Here is a 23,974-nt window from a genome sequence, read left to right as displayed (position 1 = left end):
AAAAAAAAAAAAGGATTGGATGAAAAACAGATGAGAAACTGATGATAAAAAGGATGGAAGAACTGATGTTGACTGGAAAAAACTAATGACAAAAACTGACTGAACCGATGAAATGAACGTGTGAAAGGGGCCTAACAAGCCAGGGCAGTACGAATACCCCCCAAATTACCCTTTTTTGGAAAGTAGACATTCCAAACAATTTAGTGAGAGGCATGGTAAGTTTTTTAAAGTTGTAATTTTTTCCCACAATTCTTTGCAAAAGAAGACTTTTAGTTCACAAAATTGTCATATTAAGTTATTTCTCTCACACGGCATATGCATACTTGCAACTACACCCCAAAATACATTCTGCTACTGCTCCCGAATATGGCAATACGACATGTGTGAGGCTTTTTCACAGCCTGGCCACATACAGAGGACCAACATGCAGGGAGCGCCGTCAGGTGTTCTAGGGACATAAATTACACATCTAATTTCCTCACTACCTATTACACTTTTGTGAGGCACTGATGGACACTGTAGTGGCACTGATGAGGCACAGATGAGCCCTGATGATATGGCAACGATGAGACATGGATAAAATATGGATGGGCACGGATGAAGTACTGATGAGGCATGAATAATAGGAAATTAGTGTAGCGCTAAAACTAAAATAAATAAATTGAATAGGAAATATAGTCCATGCAAAGGATGAAGGGCCCCGTGTGGATAAAGGATGCATTCAGAGCCAATGCTGTGATCTTGAAACTACAAATCCACCACCAGATAGAACGGCCTCTCACCTCAAAGCACTGACCACAAAGGGTCAATAACAACAGGACAGATTCACTTGCAACTGAACACTGACAATAAGGCTCCTTTCACACACTCCCTCCATCGGACGGATTCCGTTTTTCTCAGCGGGGGATCGAGCCGCCGATCCCCCGCTGATCAGGAGGATGACAGCTGTTCTCCGCGCTGTGTGCGGAGACACAGCTGTCAGTTCCCTATGCATCTCTATGGGGGAAATTGGATGGGAACGGAGCTTCGGTCCGTTCTCATCCGATCCCGTCCGATCCGATGGACGCATGGAAAAACTGAATTTTTGTAAAATCTTACCTGTAAAATTCCTTTCTCTGAGTCCTCCGACAGTCGCCGCCTCTTCATATTCGTCACATATGGGGTATTAGACTTTGCTCCGAAGGAGTAGCTAGGCAACAGAATATGTTAACATTAAAGCTTTTAACATATCCCACCCTCAAGGGGTGGTCCCCTCAGTCAATACCCTCCTACTTCCTGCAACCATATCTCAGTTTTAGTGGAATAGCAGTAGAGTATACAACCAAACCTCAAAAGAGGGGCGGGGGCGGCGACTGTCGGAGGACTCAGAGAAAGGAATTTTACAGGTAAGATTTTACAAAAATTCAGTTTTCTCTTACGTCCTCCGACAGTCGCCGCCTCTTCATATTCGTCACATATGGGGACGTCCCAAAGCAGTGCAAACATGAGGGGTGGGAAACGCATCCGCGCCGAAAAGGCAACGCAGTCTCCGCATCAAAGAAAGGAACCTTACCAAAGGAAGGAAACCAGCTGGGCAACAGAAAAAAACAAGTGCTCAACAGGAGCAACAACCCAGGAAAAGACAAAAAAACCAGGGGATATAAAAACTTATCCCAACAGCCAGAGGTCCCTAACCAGGGACCCTAGGGAACTGCCGCACTAAGAACCTTGCGGCCAAAGGAAGCATCCGCCGATGCCTGGACATCTACTTTGTAGAATCTTGTGAACGTGTGTACGGTCGACCAGGTCGCCGCCTTACACACCTGGGCTACAGAAGCCCCATGACGACAGGCCCAAGACGTACTCAAAGATCTAGTAGAGTGCGCCTTCACAGGCACAGGGGGAACCTTCCCCTGCAAAGCATAGGCCTGTTCAATGGTCTGCCTGATCCATTTGGCGATGGTAGAGGCCGAAGCCGCCATGCCCTTCCGAGGACCCTCTGGAAGAACAAACAAGGAGTCCGTCTTACGAAAAGACTCAGTCGATTTAAGGTAAACCCTTATCGCCCAAACAACATCCAGAGAATGCAATCTCACCTCCTTTGGATGTTTAGGCTTCGCGCACAGCGAAGGCAAGACAATATCCTCATTAAGATGGAATTCCGAAACTCGTTTCGGAAGAAAAGAAGGATTAGGTCGTAAGACCACCTTATCCAAATGAACAACCAGGTACAGAGACTTGCAGGACAAAGCTGCCATCTCCGACACTCTGCGAGCCGAAGTGATCGCCACCAAAAAGGCGACCTTTTTGGACAACATAGACAACGAGATCTCCCTGATCTGTTCAAAAGGAGCACGTTGCAACACAGACAGAACGAGATTCAAGTCCCAAGGGGGCAAAGGATCCCTCCTAGGAGGAACCAGATGCCGCACACCCTGAACAAAAGTGCCAACCAAGGAGTTGGAAGCCACGGGACGTTGAAACAGAACGGCCAGTGCAGACACCTGACCCTTTATCGTAGCCAGCGCCAAACGCTGATCAACACCCGTTTGAAGAAAAGACAGCACACGGGAAACCGAGTACGTGCGGGGTGAAAACCCCCTGGACTCACACCAGGCAAAATAGGCCTTCCAAGTACGGTAATAAACCTTCCCCGAGGAAGACTTCCTCGCGTTGATCAAAGTATGAACGACCTCTGGAGAGAGACCCCTCTCCTTCAGGACCTCGGTCTCAACAGCCAGGCCGTCAAAGCCAGCGACCGTAAAGCAGGATGGTATATCGGTCCTTGAGACAGTAGATCGTCTCGAAGAGGCAGACGCCACGGAGCGTCGACCGCCAGATTCACGAGGTCTGCGTACCAGGACCGGCGAGGCCAGTCCGGTGCCACAAGAATCACCGTGCTGCGTTCCGAGTGTAACCTGCGAAGGAACCTGGACAGCAACTGAATCGGTGGAAACGCGTACATCAGCCTGTACTGATGCCACGGGGCCACTAACGCGTCCGACGCGTCTGCCCGAGGGTCGCGCGTCCTTGCCACGAACCTTTTCACCTTGTTGTTGAGACGAGACGCGAACAGGTCCACATCTGGAAGACCCCACTTCGCGCACAACATCCGGAAGACAGCCGGGTGGATAGACCATTCCCCCTGATCCAGGGTCTGGCGACTCAGATAGTCCGCCTGCCAATTCTCCACTCCCGGAATGTGAACCGCCGTTATCGCCGGGACATGAGTCTCGGCCCAAGACAGAATGTCGGCCACTTCTCGAGCCGCTCGGGCACTCCTGGTGCCCCCTTGGTGGTTGATGTAGGCCACCGCCGTGGCATTGTCCGTCTGCACCCGAACCGGACAGCCCTGCAGCCGGTCCGTCCAGCGATGAAGACAGAGCTTTATCGCATGCAATTCCAGAATGTTGATCGGAAGGGAAGACTCCCCCTCTGACCAAGTTCCCTGGGCGGACAGAACGCCCAGAACACCACCCCAGCCCGACAGGCTGGCATCCGTGGTGATCACCGTCCACGAGACAGGACGAAACGACTTGCCCCCGGACACCATCGGGGACTGGAGCCACCACAGAAGGTTTCTTCTGGTGCGATGACTCAACGAGATTTGAAGATCCAGAGATTGAGGTCGCCCGTCCCACCTGGACAGGATCTCCGCTTGGAGACCCCGCGTGTGAAACTGGGCGAAGGGAATCGCCTCGAAAGCCGAGACCATCAATCCCAGACATCTCATGCACGTCCGCAGAGACGAGTGCGAAACGTCCCTGAGGGACCTGACCTCCTCCTGAAGAGTTCTGAGTTTGTCTTCCGGCAGGAAGACCTTCGCCTGCACCGAGTCCAGAATCATTCCCAGGTAGGGAAGACGAACCGACGGACTCAGTGTCGACTTTGGAAAATTTATCGTCCAACCAAACTCCTGCAGAGTTTGCATCGTGACAGACAGGTCCTTCTCCAGACCCTGGCTGGTCGCAGACCGAACCAGAATGTCGTCCAGATACCCCAGGACAGAAATGCCCTGGGCCCTCAGTAATGCCAGAACCGGTGCAAGCACCTTGGTGAAGACCCGCGGAGCCGAGGCGAGACCAAAAGGCAACGCCACGAACTGGTAGTGATCCTCCGCAATGGCAAATCGAAGGAACCTCTGGTGACCCTCGAAAATGGGGATGTGAAGATACGCATCCTTCAAACGATGGAGGCCATGAATTCCCCCGGAACCAGGGCAGCCACCACCGACCGCAGGGATTCCATGCGGAACTTGCGAACCCGCACAGAGCGGTTCAGAGCCTTCAAGTCCAGAATTGGACGAACCTTGCCCTCCTTTCTGGGCACGGTGAACAGATTGGAATAAAACCCCCGAAATCTGTCCCGATGAGGCACCGGAACCACCACTCCCTGAGCCCTCAGGTCCCGCACCGCCAGGTGCAGGTCCCGCAAACGCTCTGGAGACAGTTGAAGATTTGAGGGAAAAAATCTGCTCTCCGGCCGAGAGAGAAACTCGATCTTGTAACCAGACCGAACGATCTCCTGAACCCACCTGTCCCGCACACGGGCCAACCAGGGTTGAAGAAAACCGAGCAAGCGTCCCCCCACCCCAAAACTGGGTGAGGGCGCCCCTTCAGGCCGAACTGTTATGGGCTACAGATCCGGATTGGCCGGACTTCTGTTTCCCAGACCAGGGCTTCTTCTGAGAGCCTTGACCTTTGAACGGCTTGCCCTTGTAGTGCGGCCGAAAGGCACGAAAGGACCCCTGAGGGGGGCGAAAATTAGCATGCTTCTTCCCAGAAGCCCCCTTAGCCTTGGGGAAATGGGGCAAGAGAGTGCTCTTACCCCCGGTGATCCCCTTAATCAACACATCCAAGGACTCCCCAAAAAGGCGAGACCCATCATAAGGTAGATTGGCTAAGGTCTTACGCGAAGATTGGTCCACCGACCAACATTTTAACCAAACCAGGCGGCGAGACAACACCGCCACGCTGTGCACACGTGCAGCCAATGGAACCAGGTCCAGGTCCGCATCACACAGATACATGACACCCTGGTGGATTTGATCCACCATATCCAGGGTCGCCGGCGAGGCCGAGTCGGCCACTAGGACGCGCCTAAGCATCTGCGTCCAACTTGCGATCGCCTGGGCCGCCATGAGAGAGGCAAACAGAGCTTTAAGCATAGAACCCGTAACAGAATAAGTATGACGGGCAAGAGACTCCAATCTCCTATCCGTGGCATCACGGAACACAGGAGACTCCTCTGCAGGAATCGCAGTGGCCTTGTTCAAAACCGCAATTGCGTGATCCACTGGGGGAGGTACACACCACCTTTCATCAGTGGAAGGCGAGAAAGGATAACGCAGCTTGAACCTACTTGGTACAGCAAAAGGTTTGCGCAGATTGCGCCATTGTTCCTTAACAGCGCGCTGAAAATCATCATTGCAGGGAAAAACCTGCGGTGTCCTGCGTTTTCTCTGCGTCCCATAAGCCGCCAAGGCAGCGGGGGGACACACTTCATCCTGCAAACGCAATGTTTGCTTTATGGAAGCAATCAATTCATCCATGATTGCAAGCTCTTCAGGCGAGCCAGGGGGAGAATTATCAACCCCCTCAACTTCAGCCTCCACTTCGGACCCCACTAGATCTAGGGAGGAGCGGGACCCCGATAAGGAGGCCCCCGCCATAACAACCCCATCCCCTTCACCCTCAGAATCAGAGGAAAGAGCAATTCTGGGTCTTTTAGTAGATTGAGCAGCCACCAGCATCTGCACCTGAGCAGCAAGGCCAGCCACAATAGTGGCTAAATCCCCCCCTGGGGGGGAAACAGCGGTCCCCTGGCTTTCCACCAAGGCGGTAGGAAATTTGCCCTCCTGAGAATCCATTGCCCCTGTAATACCAGACAATAAAGGGTTAACTGCCCCTTTAAGCAAGCGCGGCAAGCGCAGCCCACCGCACCACACTCAAGCACAATGAGACCCCCACAGGGAATATGCAAACTGAACACAGGCAATGGATAGCAAGAACAGAAGGATAAAACCTGAGGAGACCCTCGCCGCTGCTGCTGCCTCGATCGGTGTTCCTGGAAAGAGGAAGTGATGCTGCCAGGGCGCTCTATGAAAGCCTATGGAGGCTACAAGAAAATGGCCGCCATGCATGTAAAACATGCGGCCGGAGCGAGTGTAGGCAAAATGGCGCCGTTTGGCGCCGAAAACGCCGCTCCACAGTGTAGTAATTCACACATGTCATCCATGTATAAGAACACATGTCAGATCGCCGCAGCGATCGCTGTAAATGCCCAAACATGCCAAAAAAACATGCCCCACAGCACACAGCTTTTCACACTGACCAGACTGACACACACAGTGTCACACAGCTCCCCCCCCCCCCCCTTGCAGCCCACAGCATGCAGCCGAGAGATAGGGAGACAAGCAGTGTGAATAGAGGCAGGTTACACAGTCCCAGACTGACACCCCTCCAGACAGACAGGTCCCCACATAGATACACTTACCTCTTAATGGCGTGGGGGACCCGCACAGGCGAACAAGCCGCTGCACATGAGGCAGGGAGAGTCGCAATTCAGGACGCACAAAATGGGGGTTAAGAAACCGCACAGCGTCCAGTGAGGTAGCCACCTCACCAATCATCCCTGCACCGAACAGGGATGGGTCGTTCACTGTGCCAGGAGCGTTACCTGGCTGAACGCTCGATGGCAGGCTGGGAAGCCACTGACCCACGACCTGCGACCAGGGGGATCAGCCCGAGACCCAGCCCGCATGATCCTCTTCATCAGAAGAACTAACTAACGCTGACAAAAATAACAGCTAAGTAAAGGTAGAGAGAAAACTCAAACAAAATATCAAAAAGAAGAAAGAGTCTGGGGCAGAAAGCCCCAGCACAGGAAAAGCCAGCCACTCCTGACAAGCTAGACATTAAAACTGAGATATGGTTGCAGGAAGTAGGAGGGTATTGACTGAGGGGACCACCCCTTGAGGGTGGGATATGTTAAAAGCTTTAATGTTAACATATTCTGTTGCCTAGCTACTCCTTCGGAGCAAAGTCTAATACCCCATATGTGACGAATATGAAGAGGCGGCGACTGTCGGAGGACGTAAGAGAAATAGGGTTTCCATCCGTCCAGATTTAACGGATCGGATCAGATGTCAGCAGCCATGTCTCTGCTGACATCCGATCCCCCATAGAGATGCATGGGGGGACTGTTCAGATTTGCCAAAAAAACAGACAGGCGGATCTGAACAGTCCGCCTGTGTGAAAGGGGCCTTACACCTTTGGCAGAATGGATGGATGGGATGATCCCAGCTGCTCCAAATACCTCCAGGGGATACTGATCAGATAATCCAAAAGCTTGCTCTCTTAGTGGTGTGACTCAAAGAAAGACAAAGGATTGCACATAGTGAAGTATGTCTAAAACATTTATTAAAACATAAGAAAGCCTCTTACTTAATAACAGCATACAGCAAGCACAAAGGAGGAAGGGCCCCGTGTGGATAAAGATGCACTCAAAGCCAATGCTGTGGTTTTGAAACTACAAATCCACCACCAGATAGAATGGCCTCTCACCTCAAAGCACTGACCACAAAGGGTCAAAAACACCAGGACAGATTCCACTTGCTACTGAACACTGACGATAACACCTTTGGCAGAATGGATAAATGGGATGATCCCAGCTGCTCCAAATACCTCCAGGGGATACCGATCAAACAATCCAAAAGCTTGCTCTCTTAGTGGTGTGACTCAAAGAAAGGCAAAGGATCGCACATAGTGAAGTATGTCTAACACATTTATTAATTAAAACATAAGAAAGCCTCTTACTTAATAACAGCATACAGCAAGCAGATCACATCCTCTCTTGCTGAATGTAACAGTCATACACTTCCTCTTCCACTTATGAGGCATGGATGAGCACTGATGAAGCTTGGATGAGCATGGATCAGCACTGTGGGCACTCCAGATCCAGCCTACTCGCGTTGCTGCACTTACTCCCTCCTCTCCTCACACGCTGTATGGATCGGTGTGAGGTGAGGAGAGAGCTGAACCAGACATGGTGTTGGATTGTTGACAAATGATTGCTCCATTTTTGGATCAGTACAGTTCATTTTCCTATCGCACACCTTCCTGGTTTGTAGGCACTTGTATACTGGGTGCTGAAGCGATCACCAGCTGGCCACTGGATCAGTTACAAGTATATACATATTCGCCAACACACCAAGGATCTTGCAAAAGCAGTCCAAGAACTTTATTCATGAGAAGATCGCATCAAAAACAAATAGTGCAAGGTTTTGGAGCCACGCAGGACCCCTTCGTCAGGCACGTGAAGACTAAAGCCCCGTACACACGCACAGATTGTTGGCCGTAAATTGTTGGCCAACGTCCAATCGGCCGATTGTAGGCTTGTTAGTATGATGCTTCCGACAACCAACTGCGAATTTTCGGGCGAAAAAAATCTGGTGTGCATGCTATAAAATTTTTGTGTTCCTCAGTCAGTACAGATTTCGGCAAACAAAAATCAGATGAGCAAGACTGGGCATGCTCAGAGAAGAAAAAACACAGGGAAAGTCAACCATCACATGACATCACTTCTGAAGTTGGGTTTTTGTTGGCCAACAAAAGTCCAGTGCAAGTCTAGAGCACATTTCAACCAACAAACAACACTGGACAAAGGTTGGCCGATCAGTTGGCCAACAATCTGTGCGTGTGTACGGGGCTTTAAGGGTCCTGCGTGGCTTCGAAACATTGCACCATTTTTGGATCACACACACTTCTGAGGGCGCCCAGGAAGCGTGCATTTGGGAGGACGTCAATTTACGCCCTACCAAAACTAGCTGGCCTCGCTGTAGCCATCATTCAGCTATGGCGTGGTTGGCAAGGGGTTAAATAAAGGGAGTGATTTCATCATTTATTACTCTTCCCGACTACCGGTCACAGTTTTAGAGGCCCTGAAATGCTAGGATAGTACAAAACCCCCAAATGACACCTTTTTGGAAAGTAGACACCCCAAGGTGTTTGCTAAGAGGCATGGTGAGTATTTTGCAGATCTCCTTTGTTGCCACAATTTTTTGGAAAATGAAGAAAATTTATTGTTTCTTTTCTTTTTCTTTTTTTTAAATTTTCAAAACCTTGTGAAAAAAAGGGAGCTCTACAAATATATATTTTATGCAGAGACCCTAGAGAATAACATAGTGATCGTTGCAATCTTTTGTGTCACACTGCATTTGCGCAAAATTCTTTCAAACGCAGTTTTTTGGGAAAAAATACACTTTAATGAATTAGAAAAAAAAAAAAACTAAACAGTAAAGTTAGCCCAATTTTTTTGTATAATGTAAAAGGTGATGTTACGCCAAGAATCGTGATTTTTATTCTAATCAAAAAAAAAAAAATTGTGATAATCATTTTTTTCCAGAATCGTGCAGCTCTACATTCTATGCATTAAGATAAAAAACCTTCTGTGTGCAGCATGTGCCCCAACACCCCCTAATACTTACCTGAGCCCCATCGCGATCCAGCAATGTCCACGAGTGCCTCAGCCATCCAGAACTCTCCTCCTGATTGGCTGAGACACAGCAGCGACACCATTGGCACTGCCACTGTCAAAGTCAGTTATCCAATCAGGAACAAGAGGGGTGGGGCCAAACGGGGGCTCCGTGCCTGAATGGACACGCGGAGCTGTGACTTGGCTTGGTGCCCCCATAACCAAGCTGCTTGCTGTGGGGGCAATCGACAGGAGGGAGGGGCCAAGAGAGCCGAAGAGAGACCCAAGAAGCGGAGGATCTGGATCAAAACTAACTGCACAGAGCAGATAAGTATAACAGGAGTGTTATTTTTAGAGAGAAAGAAAAGAGACTTTACAATCGCTTTATCACCAGAAAATTAAAGTAGAACTATAGGTAAAACTTTTATTTTTTTCCATTTTTGATAGAACAAGGGAGGATTATAACCCATCAGATTTTTTTTCCCTATCCGTGTCCCATTGTGGACATTTCCCTTCACTTCCTGTCCCATAGCCAATAGAACAAGGGAGGATTATAACCCATCAGATTTATTTCTGCCATCCGTGTCCCATTGTGGACATTTCCCTTCACTTCCTGTCCCATAGCCAATAGAACAAGGGAGGATTATAACCCATCAGATTTATTTTCCCCATCCGTGTCCCATTGTGGACATTTCCCTTCACTTCCTGTCCCATAGCCAAACAGGAAGTGAGAGGAATTCCCTGCAAATTAAGGGAATTCCTTGGGGACCCCCCAGGTCACCAGAACTGGTGTCCCCATTGGAAGATTTCCTCTCTATTACTTTTCTGGGGACAACTCGAAATTTGGGTTTTTTGTTTAACTTTCACTTTCAATATTAAATTGTAAACAGGACAAATATAGTGGATGAATCTCTAAGGGGGCACAGACAGCAATAAAAACTGCAGGTGTTCTAATCCCTCTCCACACTATGCAAAAAGGTAGAAAAAAAAAAAAAGTTTTTGCTTAAGGCCGCTTTCGCACTTGTGCAACCTAAAAGTGGAGCGATTTTGACTGGACTTGAAGCAATGCCTGTGTAATCTTGAGGTCTATGGACCTCAAAACACATCAAAGTCGGAAGAAAGTACAGCAGGGACTACTTGGAAGTTGTTGCTCATCCCCTGACTGCAGACTGAAACATAACAAACAAAATAAAAATGTTACTTTGTAACTCACATCTGAAAACAGTTTATAAACATTGTATCAGATGGTAAACAGACAGCAGCAGCTTCCACAGATGCTACATCTACACAGGAAATCCTTTCATTTTCACAGCTGGGAATTGCTGGCAAGTGTGAGGGGATGGAGCACATGGGGCAGAATAGGATGCACACTAATGTACCGTGTACTTCCAATATGATTTTTGTACATGTGTAGCACACCTGATGTCCATAACTGGATAACTGACCAAACGGTTGACAGCAGTGCAAATCCATCAAACCCACTAAAGTACCAGCCTGATGATGATTTTGTTTCCACTTTTTATAACAATATCAATCCTTTGATTGCTCAAAGCAAAAATGACTGAAACCCCAGCTGGAAGATTACTGCTCATTAGACATGAGCTCCGGAGTGTTCGGATGCTCATCAAGACGTATGTGAAGCTGTCACCTGTACCGAGCCAGGCCCCTTTCACACGGGCTTTCCGATCAGGTCTGCCTGTCAGTTTTTCATGGGGACCTGATCGGATGCTCCATGCGCCTCTCTGGGTGACATGTCTGCCGACAACCGCTGTTATCCAATTCGATGTGGTCCGTGAAATCCGGCCATATAGAAACCCTATTTTCTATCCGTCTGGACTCGGATCGGATTGGATGAAAAACGGACAGGCCGTCCGTTCTCATCCGATCTCCCACAGAGGAGTACGGTCATCGGACAGCTACATCTCTGCAAAGTAAGTGGAGATGGAGCTGTCATCCGCCTGCTCAGCGGGGATCGGCGGATCGATCCCCACTGAGCAAAAACGGAGTCCGCCGGGTGGAAAGTCCTTGTGAAATTACCCTAAAAGGCTCCTTTCACGCATACGGACCATTTATTTCATCAGTTCAGTCACGTTTTCTTGTTATCCGTTTTTCATCCAATCCATTTAATGGATACCATATAGGGCTTTCATCAGTTCAAAGAAAACTGATGTTGACGGAAGCTGATGAAAATGGATGTAAATGAATAATCATCCATTTACATCCGTATTTCCAATCCTGTCTCATCCCTATTCCCATCCTGTGTCATCCGTATTTCCAATCCTGGGTCATCCGTATTTCCATCCTGGGTCATCCGTATTTCCAATCCTGGGTCATCCGTATTTCCAATCCTGGGTCATCCGTATTTCCAATCCTGGGTCATCCGTATTCCCATCCTGGGTCATCCGTATTTCCAATCCTGGGTCATCCGTATTTCCAATCCTGGGTCATCCGTATTCCCATCCTGGGTCATCCGTATTTCCAATCCTGGGTCATCCGTATTTCCAATCCTGTGTCATCCCTATTCCCATCCTGTGTCATCCGTATTTCCAATCCTGGGTCATCCGTATTTCCAATCCTGGGTCATCCGTATTTCCAATCCTGGGTCATCCGTATTCCCATCCTGGGTCATCCGTATTTCCAATCCTGGGTCATCCGTATTTCCAATCCTGGGTCATCCGTATTTCCATCCTGGGTCATCCGTATTTCCAATCCTGGGTCATCCGTATTTCCAATCCTGGGTCATCCGTATTTCCATCCTGGGTCATCCGTATTTCCAATCCTGGGTCATCCGTATTTCCAATCCTGTGTCATCCGTATTCCCATCCTGGGTCATCCGTATTCCCATCCTGGGTCATCCGTATTTCCATCTGATCTGTTTTTATCCGATCCGTTTTTTTAAACAGATAAAAAAATAGGGCTTTCATCCATTCAAAAAAAAAAAAAAAACGGATGTTGACGGAAGCAGATGAAAACAGATGTAAATGAATGATCATCCACTTACATCCGTTTTTCCATAGGAATGCATTGATCTCCGTTTTTCATCCGTCAACAGATGGATGAAAAGCAGACAAACGGTCCGTATGTGTGAAAGAACTAAACAGATGTGTAGGAAGCCTAAAACTGGGAGAGGAACAGCCAAACTCTGCTACTAAGGTGAGGATGTGGAAGACATTTTCATGTCACAGGTCATACACCATGGCAAGACTAAGCACAACAAAACACAAGGTAGTTATACTACATCAGCATGGTCTTTCCCAAGCAAGGATTTCAAAGCAGATTGAGGTTTCAATGTGTGGTGTTAAACCTCTTTTGAAGAAGCAAAAAGGAATGGGAAACGTTGAGGACCGTAGATGCAATGGTAAGCCAAAAAAAAAAACTTAAAGACACATCATGCTTACTTCCTTTCCACATCAGATGTCCAGCAGTGCCATCAGCACAGAAACAGAAACCAGAGGGACCCGGGTACACCCATCTACTGTCCGGAGAAGTCTGGCCAGAAGTGGTCTTCATGGAATTACTGCGGCCAAAAATGTCATACCTCTGATGTGGAAACAAGGCTAAATAATTCAACTCCTAAAAAAGGAATTGGGGTGCAGAAAAGTGGCAGCAGGTGCTTTGGACTGATGAGTCAAAATGTGAAATATCTGGCTGTAGCAGGAGGCAGTTTGTTGGTGAAGGGCTGGAGAGTGGTATAAGTGCCTGCTGACAGCAGTGAAGCATTGTGGGGGTTCCCTGCAAGTTTGGGGCTGCATTTCTGCAAATGAAGCTGGAGACTTGGTCAGGATCAATGGTGTTCCCAATGCTGAGAAATACATGTAGCCCCCTCCTAGGTAGGTGCTAGGTAAAGAGATTGTTTTGCTCCATCTGCTTATCGGGGGAGCCTGATCAGTAGTTTTTCCTGTTACATGTGTGATTCACTTTGAGAGAGAGTGTCCCCACTGTATCCAATAGGGGAGCCTGTTGGACAGTGGAGGAAACCCAGCCAGTGACACACAGGCTTTTGTGGCTGTCCCAGTGGCAGGGCACAAGAGTGGTGCATTTTGGGATGGGTCATAAAAGCCAGGGGCACATGAGACAGGGCGTCTTTGGGTGGGAAGCCAGGTCCCAGGAGGAGGGTGACGGTTTGTCTCTCCTCCTGTCAGCAAGGAAGGTGGTCACAGGCAGTCGGCCTAGTGGATCAAGTGTGTGATGCTGAGCCAGGAGGTCCAGGATACTGACAAGAGGAGCTGAAGGCAGAGCAACCCAGGGAAAAACAGTGTCCGTGAGTACCGGGAAGCTTGCCAGGGGTCTTCCCAGGAAGGGGACCACTCCAGTGGAGAGTCGGTGGGCAAGGGGCTAGCATGCAAAGAAGTGAGAAAGGGAGTGCCAAGTCAGGACCCTGAAGAGAAGTCAGGAACCAATTTTCTACTTCACTTCAGTGGCAAGGTGAAGCAGCGGCCTTGCTGGACTCATTACAGTTAGTGTCCTCAGAAATTGTGCATAGTTCAAGTTGGAGTATTCCATTCATCCCTTCTCCCATCCAAGTTCCAAAATAAAACACAAAAACCAAATCACCTGAACTGTTCATTGTCTGAGCCAAGTCTTAAAGTGATGAGTTTTACAGACTGTTGCTATGGGTAACCCAGGGGAATCCACACTCAGAAGCTCCCAAGGGAGCAGTGCTACATACAGGCAGATACTTATCCATCATGCCAAATCATCACAGAGGTGTGTGATTGGCCCCAAATCTTTTCTGCAGCAGGACGACGAGCCCAAACATACAGCCAATGTCATTAACCACTTCAATACTGGGCACTTTTACCCCCTTCCTGCCCAGGACAATTTTCAGCTTTTAGTGCTTTCATATTTTGAATGACAATTGCACGGTCATGCAACACTGTACCCATATGACATTTTTTATTATGTTTTTCACACAAATAGAGCTTTCTTTCGGTGGTATTTAAACAGTTACAGACTGCCCGCTGCAGTTATACAGTGGCAGGCAGCCCCTCCTGCACAAACTGACGTAGGGGTACGTCGGTCACGTGCCTGGCACTGGGGGGCGAGCGCGAGCGGGGATGCCAATGCACGGGGTCGCGATTGCCGCTGGCCACCCGCGATCGTTCCCCGCTGAAAGAGAACGGGCACCTGTTGTAAACACAGCCGACCGTTCTTCTCTCTAAAATTATCAGAGCGCCTGTGATCCTCCTATATAGGATCACAGGTCTCTATGGTCATTTCACAAGCACAACCCCCCCCCACAGTTAGTAAACACTCCCTAGGCTTACATTTAACCCCCTGACCACCAACTAGGTTAACCCCTTCCCTGCCAGTGTCATTATTATAGTAACAGTGCATATTTTTAGCACTGATTACTGTAGTAATGTCACTGGTCCCCCCCAAAAGTGTCAAAAATGTCAGTTAGGGGTCCGATCTGTCCGCCGCAATCCCGCTAAAAATCGCAGATCGCCACCATTACTAGTAAAAAAAAAAAAAAAAAAAAGACAAATCTATCCCCTAAAGCAGTGGTCCTCAACTCCAGTCCTCAGGGCCCACTAACAGGCCAGATTTACAAGATAACTGAAATACATCCCAGGTGATATCATTTGCTGCTCAGTGATTGCAGTACTCTAGTCTGCATCTCCCCAAGGTAATACCTAAAATCTGGCCTGTTAGTGGGCCCTGAGGACCGGAGTTGGAGGACCACTGCCCTAATAGACACGATAACTTTTGCGCAAACCAATCAATATACACTTATTGGGATTTTTTTTTTTTTTTTTTTTAACCAAAAGTATGTAGCAGAATACAAATTGGCCTAAAAGGACGAAAAATGTTGATTTTTAATTTATTTTTGGGGAATGCTATACAGCAGAATGTGAAATTTTTTATTTTTTTTCAGAAATGTTGCTCTTTTTTTTTTTTGTTTGTTTATAGCGTAAAAAATAAAAAAATCGCAGAGGTGATCAAATACCACCAAAAGAAAGCTCTGTTTGTGGGAAATAAGGACTTCAATTTTATTCCAGTACAGCATCGCACGACCGCGTAATTTTCCGTTAAAGTAACGCAGTGCCGAATTGCAAAAAATGGCCTGGTCATTAGGGGGCAAATCCTTCCAGTCCAGAAGTGGTTAAGTAACTTTTCTTCTTTGCTGATGTGCACTGATGAGGCTGCACTGATGATCATTGCCCTGATTAGGAGTTTAAATGTCGCCCCCATCACAGGTAAGATGCTGATCGGCTTTCCTTTCCTCAAACTCTGACAGTGTCATTGGCTCTTTACACTGATTGGTGACATCCTGTGTCTGAGGGACACGGCTCACCACTGATGACCATGCTGAGTGCCCCGGGGACATGCAGGCACGGCATCACCATGACATCCAACCATAAGCGTTCCACCTAGCCATCAATCTGCTATAGGCCAGGTTGGAATTGGCTAAGAACTGTTTAGTGTAAAGAGGAACAAGGAGTCCTGGAAGTGATGGCCTGGAAGGGCCAGAGTTCTTTGGACAGTAGATGGGCATTCCTGGGTCCCACTGGTTTTAGCCAGTTCTGTGATGATGGCACTGATGGACATCTTCTGATGTGGAAGGGAAGCACGATGTGTCTCATCTGCTGCATTAAGTTTTCTTGGCTGACCACTGCATCTACAGTCCTCAAGATAGTCCCATCAATGATGGCCTCAATGCTGAGAAATACAGGCAGATACTTATCCATCATGCCATCATTGAGGCGTGTGATTGGCCCTAAGTTTATCCTGCAGCAGGGCAATGACCCTAAACATACAATCAACATTAAAAACAAGGAGTCCTGGAAGTTCTGGTTTGGCCCCCACAGAGCCCTGATCTCATCATTATCAAGTCTGGATTACATGAAGAAAATACACAGAAGGCTCTGAGGCAGCCGAGAAGATCTGTGCTTACTTCTCCAAGATGTTTGGAACAACCGACCTGCCGAGTTCCTTCAAAAACTGTGTGCAAGTATACCTAGAAGGATTGATGCTGTTTGAAGGCAAAGGGCGGACACCTCAAATATAGAATTGATTTGTATTTCTCCTCAATTCATTTACTTTATATTTTGTTATTGAGAGAAATAAACTATTAAACACTTAGAATCTTGGAACGCATTCTTTATTTACAGCATTTTTCACACCTACCTAAAACTTTTGCACTGTAATATATATATAGGATATATATGCTGGGAGTTGTAGCGGAGGATAGCATATAATGCTGGGAGTTGTAGTGAAGAGTATATAATGCTGGGAGTTGTAGTGTCAGTAGAATGTGTAATGCTGGGAGTTGTAGTGTCAGTAGACTGGGTAATGCTGGGAGTTGTAGTGTCAGCAGACTGGGTAATGCTGGGAGTTGTAGTGTCAGCAGACTGGGTAATGCTGGGAGTTGTAGTGTCAGCAGACTGGGTAATGCTGGGAGTTGTAGTGTCAGCAGACTGGGTAATGCTGGGAGTTGTAGTGTCAGTAGAATGTGTAATGCTGGGAGTTGTAGTGTCAGCAGAATGTGTAATGCTGGGAGTTGTAGTGTCAGCAGACTGGGTAATGCTGGGAGTTGTAGTGTCAGTAGAATGTGTAATGCTGGAAGTTGTAGTGTCAGTAGAATGTGTAATGCTGGGAGTTGTAGTGTCAGTAGACTGTGTAATGCTGGAAGTTGTAGTGTCAGTAGAATGTGTAATGCTGGGAGTTGTAGTGTCAGTAGACTGGGTAATGCTGGGAGTTGTAGTGTCAGCAGACTGGGTAATGCTGGGAGTTGTAGTGTCAGCAGACTGGGTAATGCTGGGAGTTGTAGTGTCAGCAGACTGGGTAATGCTGGGAGTTGTAGTGTCAGCAGACTGGGTAATGCTGGGAGTTGTAGTGTCAGTAGAATGTGTAATGCTGGGAGTTGTAGTGTCAGTAGAATGTGTAATGCTGGGAGTTGTAGTGTCAGCAGAATGTGTAATGCTGGGAGTTGTAGTGTCAGCAGACTGGGTAATGCTGGGAGTTGTAGTGTCAGTAGAATGTGTAATGCTGGAAGTTGTAGTGTCAGTAGACTGTGTAATGCTGGGAGTTGTAGTGTCAGTAGACTGTGTAATGTTGGGAGTTGTAGTGTCAGTAGACTGTGTAATGCTGGGAGTTGTAGTGTCAGTAGACTGTGTAATGCTGGGAGTTGTAGTGTCAGTAGACTATGTAATGCTGGGAGTTGTAGTGTCAGTAGACTGTGTAATGTTGGGAGTTGTAGTGTCAGTAGACTGTGCAATGCTGGAAGTTGTAGTGTCAGTAGAATGTGTAATGCTGGGAGTTGTAGTGTCAGTAGAATGTGTAATGTTGGGAGTTGTAGTGTCAGTAGAATGTGTAATGTTGGGAGTTGTAGGGTCAGTAGAATGTGTAATGCTGGGAGTTGTAGTGTCAGTAGACTGTGTAATGTTGGGAGTTGTAGGGTCAGTAGAATGTGTAATGTTGGGAGTTGTAGTGTCAGTAGAATGTGTAATGTTGGGAGTTGTAGTGTCAGTAGAATGTGTAATGCTGGGAGTTGTAGTGTCAGTATAATGTGTAATGTTGGGAGTTGTAGTGTCAGTAGAATGTGTAATGTTGGGAGTTGTAGTGTCAGTAGACTGTGTAATGCTGGAAGTTGTAGTGTCAGTAGAATGTGTAATGCTGGAAGTTGTAGTGTCAGTAGAATGTGTAATGCTGGAAGTTGTAGTGTCAGTAGACTGGGTAATGTTGGGAGTTGTAGTGTCAGTAGAATGTGTAATGTTGGGAGTTGTGGTGTCAGTAGACTGTGTAATGCTGGGAGTTGTAATGTCAGTAGACTGGGTAATGCTGGGAGTTGTAGTGTCAGCAGACTGTAATGCTGGGAGTTGTAGTGTCAGTAGAATGTGTAATGCTGGGAGTTGTAGTGTCAGTAGACTGAGTAATGCTGGGAGTTGTAGTGTCAGCAGACTGGGTAATGCTGGGAGTTGTAGTGTCAGCAGACTGAGTAATGCTGGGAGTTGTAGTGTCAGTAGAATGTGTAATGCTGGGAGTTGTAGTGTCAGTAGACTGAGTAATGCTGGGAGTTGTAGTGTCAGCAGACTGGGTAATGCTGGGAGTTGTAGTGTCAGTAGACTGTGTAATGCTGGGAGTTGTAGTGTCAGTAGACTGAGTAATGCTGGGAGTTGTAGTTTCAGTAGACTGTGTAATGCTGGGAGTTGTAGTGTCAGTAGACTGAGTAATGCTGGGAGTTGTAGTGTCAGTAGAATGTGTAATGCTGGGAGTTGTAGTGTCAGTAGACTGAGTAATGCTGGGAGTTGTAGTGTCAGTAGAATGTGTAATGCTGGGAGTTGTAGTGTCAGTAGACTGAGTAATGCTGGGAGTTGTAGTGTCAGTAGAATGTGTAATGCTGGGAGTTGTAGTGTCAGTAGACTGAGTAATGTTGGGAGTTGTAGTGTCAGCAGACTGGGTAATGCTGGGAGTTGTAGTGTCAGTAGACTGTGTAATGCTGGGAGTTGTAGTGTCAGTAGACTGAGTAATGCTGGGAGTTGTAGTTTCAGTCATTCTCTCCTCAGAGTCTTCCCGCCTCCTGACTACATAGCTATACACACGCTGGTGTCCGGTCTTTCCTCTCCCCTCCCCCCACACGTACCTCACGTCCAAGCCCCCGGTAGCCGCCATCTTCGTCTCCTTCTCGCCCACCGCCGAACACGTGACCCCGCGTCACCCGCCCGCCACACTACACCGGGGAAGACGAATTAGCCGCTGCCGGAAGTCGCGCGGCTCCGGGAAACGTCATTTCCGGTAGCCTGGTGTCCGGAGCCCAAGATGGCGCTGTCCTAGGTAAAGGTGGCGGAGCGGGGAGGGCGGGTGATGTACGGAGATCGGTGCATTGTATTCAGGGGGGATTCAGCGGCCATGTTCATTCATTTATATTTTATGTATAGCCGGTGTATAGGACAGTACGGGGTGTGTATAGAGTATGGGCTCAGGGAGTTCCTCCATACCTTTCATTTGTAGTTTTTACACATTTCTGTGTGACCCCCTTCCAGGGGACTTTTCTCACTTTTGCTCAAATTTACTGACAGCACCAATTTTTATCGAGGAGATGGTCAGAGACTGCAGACATGATACAGGAGATGGTCAGAGACTGCAGACGTGATACAGGAGATGGTCAGAGACTGCAGACATGATACAGGAGATGGTCAGAGACTGCAGACATGATACAGGAGATGGTCAGAGACTGCAGACATGATTCATGAGATAGTCAGAGACTGCAGACGTGATACAGGAAATAGTCAGAGACTGCAGACGTGATACAGGAGATAGTCAGAGACTGCAGACGTGATACAAGAGATGGTCAGAGAATGTAGACGTGATACAGGAGATGGTCAGAGACTGCAGACATGATACAGGAGATGGTCAGAGACTGCAGACGTGATACAGGAGAAGGTCAGAGACTGCAGACGTGATACAGGAGATGGTCAGAGACTGTAGACGTGATACAGGAGATGGTCAGAGACTGTAGACGTGATACAGGAGATGGTCAGAGACTGTAGACGTGATACAGGAGATGGTCAGAGACTGCAGACGTGATACAGGAGAAGGTCAGAGACTGCAGACATGATACAGGAGATGGTCAGAGACTGCAGACATGATACAGGAGATGGTCAGAGACTGCAGACATGATACAGGAGATGGTCAGAGACTGCAGACATGATACAGGAGATGGTCAGAGACTGCAGACATGATACAGGAGATGGTCAGAGACTGCAGACATGATACAGGAGATGGTCAGAGACTGCAGACATGATACAGGAGATGGTCAGAGACTGCAGACATGGTACAGGAGATGGACAGAGACTGCAGACATGATACAGGAGATGGTCAGAGACTGTAGACATGATACAGGAGATGGTCAGAGACTGCAGACATGGTACAGGAGACGGTCAGAGACTGCAGACATGGTACAGGAGACGTTCAGAGACTGCAGACATGATACAGGAGACGGTCAGAGACTGTAGACATGATACAGGAGACGGTCAGAGACTGTAGACATGATACAGGAGACGGTCAGAGACTGCAGACATGATACAGGAGACGGTCAGAGACTGCAGACATGATACAGGAGATGGTCAGAGACTGCAGACATGATACAGGAGACGGTCAGAGACTGCAGACATGGTACAGGAGACGTTCAGAGACTGCAGACATGATACAGGAGACGGTCAGAGACTGCAGACATGATACAGGAGACGGTCAGAGACTGCAGACATGATACAGGAGACGGTCAGAGACTGCAGACATGATACAGGAGATGGTCAGAGACTGCAGACACGATACAGGAGATGGTCAGAGACTGCAGACACGATACAGGAGATGGTCAGAGACTGCAGACATGATACAAGAGACGGTCAGAGACTGCAGACATGGTACAGGAGATGTTCAGAGACTGCAGACATGATACAGGAGATGGTCAGAGACTGCAGACATGGTACAGGAGATGTTCAGAGACTGCAGACATGATACAGGAGATGGTCAGAGACTGCAGACATGATACAGGAGATGGTCAGAGACTGCAGACATGATACAGGAGACGGTCAGAGACTGCAGACATGGTACAGGAGATGTTCAGAGACTGCAGACATGATACATGAGATGGTCAGAGACTGCAGACATGATACAGGAGATGGTCAGAGACTGCAGACATGATACAGGAGATGGTCAGAGACTGCAGACATGATACAGGAGATGGTCAGAGACTGCAGACATGATACAGGAGATAGTCAGAGAGACTGCAGACATGATACAGGAGATGGTCAGAGACTGCAGACATGATACAGGAGATGGTCAGAGACTGCAGACATGATACAGGAGATGGTCAGAGACTGCAGACATGATACAGGAGATGGTCAGAGACTGCTGGTGGTGACTACAATAGACCATATCTATACAATGTGTGCTGAATCTGCTGTGTGTAGTCTGCACTGGAAATCTGTGTGAGCGGGAGAGACAAATGACATAACAGGAGGATCCCAAACAAAGACCTCCATGGCAGGACCATTGGGTAGTGTCAGATTTAGAATTATATATATATATATATATATATATATATATATATATATATATATATATATATATATGAGATTTTATCCTTTAATGATGTATACCTATTAACATGCATGACGTATCTTTTAGGTTTGTTTGCGGACTCTCCAGCCAAGGAAGATGAGAAATCCGGGGAAACCTTCGTAGACACAGACAAGCGTGAACCGTTTCTGGAAGCGTTGTAGAAGTTTGGTCGCCTTTGGATCGGAGGTCTCTGGCAATATGCAGAATAAACTTCTGGTGGCGGAGTCCCTTGTGGTCTTTAGCATTGTCCTCAGTATTCATTCTGTAGTGTGGGATCGCTTTTCCTGGTGCACCCTGGCCTTGGCTGTGCAGGCTTTTTATGTGCAGCACAAATGGGATCGATTGCTGCAGTCCGGTGGAGCAGTGTTCCAGTTTCGATCTACTGCCAACAGCGGACTCCTTCCAGCCAGTATGATCATCCCTTTGCTGGGCATTGTGATGAGGGAGAGGTGTAAGGCTTCAGGCAATGTTTACTTTGAAAGGTTCGGGGTGGTCGTATCAGCCACCGGAATGGCCTTAGCCTATTTCCTGTCCATAATTGCACTGGGTATTACCAAACCTGTGCCGAAAAACACCTGCATAGTGTGCGGAGCCACCGCTTGTGCGGTACTGTATACTATGAAGAACTCTCTGGCCGTGTCAGAAATTATCGAAGTTCTGGAGGTGCTCCTCATCTTTGTATATCTCAGCATGATTATCCTTTACTTGCTGCCACGGTGCTTCAGTCCTGGGGAAGCCCTCATTGTCCTTGGTGGACTCAGCTTCGTTCTTAACCAGCTTATCAAACGCTCCTTGAATGCCGTGGGTGGAAAGGGAGATCCCGTCGATTACCTCCTGCTGGTGACTTTGGTGGCTTTAGTCCTGTTAGGAATTATTTTCTCAGCCCTGTTTTTTTTCATGGACTCCACCACGTGGACCTCCTCTTTATTTTTCTACATGATGACCGCCGTTTTAGGTCTGGGAGTCTTTGTGCCCTGGCTGCAGTACCTCATCAAGAGACATCCGCTCTTCTGGTTGGTGGAGTTTCTGGTTCAGAGCAAAACACGACTGTATCTCCTCATGTTCTGGACATTCCTTGTTCTTGTTGCTTGCGGAATTGTTCTATTTCAAAATTCGAAGAGATCCACGAACTCCAAAAAGCCGCAAGTCTCAACCGTAACCCGCAAGTACTTTCACTTTCTTGCAGTGGTCGTCTACGTTCCTGGAGTCATGTATGATCGATCTTTGCTCTATGTGGCTGCAGTGGCATGCTTGGCTGTTTTTGTGCTATTGGAATACGTTCGCTTCTTCCGTATCAAGCCACTTGGACAGACCTTGCGGACTCTTCTGACACTGTTCTTGGATGAGCGGGATAGCGGTCCTCTGATCCTCTCACACATTAGCCTTCTTCTGGGGATGTCGGTACCGGTTTGGCTCTTTCCAAGGCTCTGCGCAACATCTCTTTCTGGCCCCTCGACCTTGCTGCCCTATTGTGGCATTTTGGCAGTGGGAGTTGGTGACACTATAGCTTCTGTCTGTGGCAGCTCAATGGGGGAAATTAAATGGCCTGGCTCTAAGAAGACATTCGAGGGGACCGTCATGTCCATCTTTGCCCAGATCATCGCGGTGGCCCTTATCCTTATATTCGATAGCGGTGTAAATATTAACACTGGCTACGTCTGGTTAATGGGGTCCATCACATTGGTGTCATTGCTAGAAGCTTTTACTACCCAAATAGACAACTTAATTCTGCCGCTTTACATGCACATCATGTTTATGGTCTGAGGAACTGAAAAGTCTTCTGCCCTCTGAAAAGTGAAAGTATTATTCTACCCAAAGCTGATATTTCTGGTTCAGGTGTATTATGGTAGGCTGAGTCATGAACTATGGTTTGCTTAATACCTTTTGAAAGGAAAGATCTCTTCACCTCCATGTCCAAGGAGTCTTCCTCTTCCTGATCCAATCACTATCATTTTACGTAAATTAAAAAACCCTACAGGGAGAGCGCTAATGCCCGCTCCACATGGATGGAGCTGAGGGTATAAGAGCTCTTTCACACAGGCGGACCGTTCAGATCCGCCTGTCCGTTTTTTTGGCGGATCTGAACGGTCCCCCCATGCATACCTATGGGGCATCGGATGTCAGCGGAGACATTTCTGCTGACATCCGATCCGTCAAATCTGGACGGATGGAAACCCTATTTTCCATCCGTCCAGCTGATCGGATGAGAATGGACCGGCGGTCCGTTCCCATCCGATTTCCCCCATAGAGATGTATGGGGAACTGACAGCTGTGTCTCCGCACACAGCGCAGGGAACAGCTGTCATCCTCCTGCTCAGCGGGGGATCAGCGGATCGATCTCCCACTGAGAAAAATGGACTCCATCTGACGGACGGAGTGTGTGAAAGGGGCCTAACTCTTGCTGCTGGAATCCATGAGATATAGAAGACTTATGTAAATGATTCAGCCCCCACTA

At 47.9% G+C, this 23,974-nt stretch overlaps 2 protein-coding genes across 3 annotated transcripts in view; one reads left to right on the top strand and one right to left on the bottom strand.

Moving 5' to 3' along the window:
* The window catches only part of NUP188 (nucleoporin 188), a 152,020-nt gene extending 132,885 nt beyond the window's left edge, over positions 1-19,135 (bottom strand). For both annotated transcript variants that reach the window (XM_082263034.1, XM_082263035.1), the window contains exon 1: positions 19,040-19,135. In XM_082263034.1, coding sequence (XP_082119160.1) covers positions 19,040-19,068 — 29 coding nt within the window. In that variant the 5' untranslated portion in view covers positions 19,069-19,135. The remainder of the gene's footprint in view (positions 1-19,039) is intronic.
* Positions 19,136-19,170: 35 nt separating this feature from the next.
* Positions 19,171-23,499, top strand: DOLK (dolichol kinase). The gene is made up of 2 exons (XM_082264340.1): positions 19,171-19,230; positions 21,586-23,499. The coding sequence occupies exon 2, from the start codon at positions 21,718-21,720 to the stop codon at positions 23,281-23,283; it is 1,566 nt and encodes a 521-aa protein (XP_082120466.1). The 5' UTR covers positions 19,171-19,230; positions 21,586-21,717; the 3' UTR covers positions 23,284-23,499.
* The last annotated feature ends 475 nt before the right edge of the window (positions 23,500-23,974 follow it).

Source organism: Pelophylax lessonae (assembly GCF_965119305.1).
Source record: "Pelophylax lessonae genome assembly, chromosome: 7".
In the NCBI taxonomy this organism is placed as follows: Eukaryota; Metazoa; Chordata; class Amphibia; order Anura; family Ranidae; genus Pelophylax; species Pelophylax lessonae.
The sequence above is the reverse complement of the archived record's forward strand: the minus strand, read 5'-3'. Positions and strand labels throughout refer to the sequence as shown.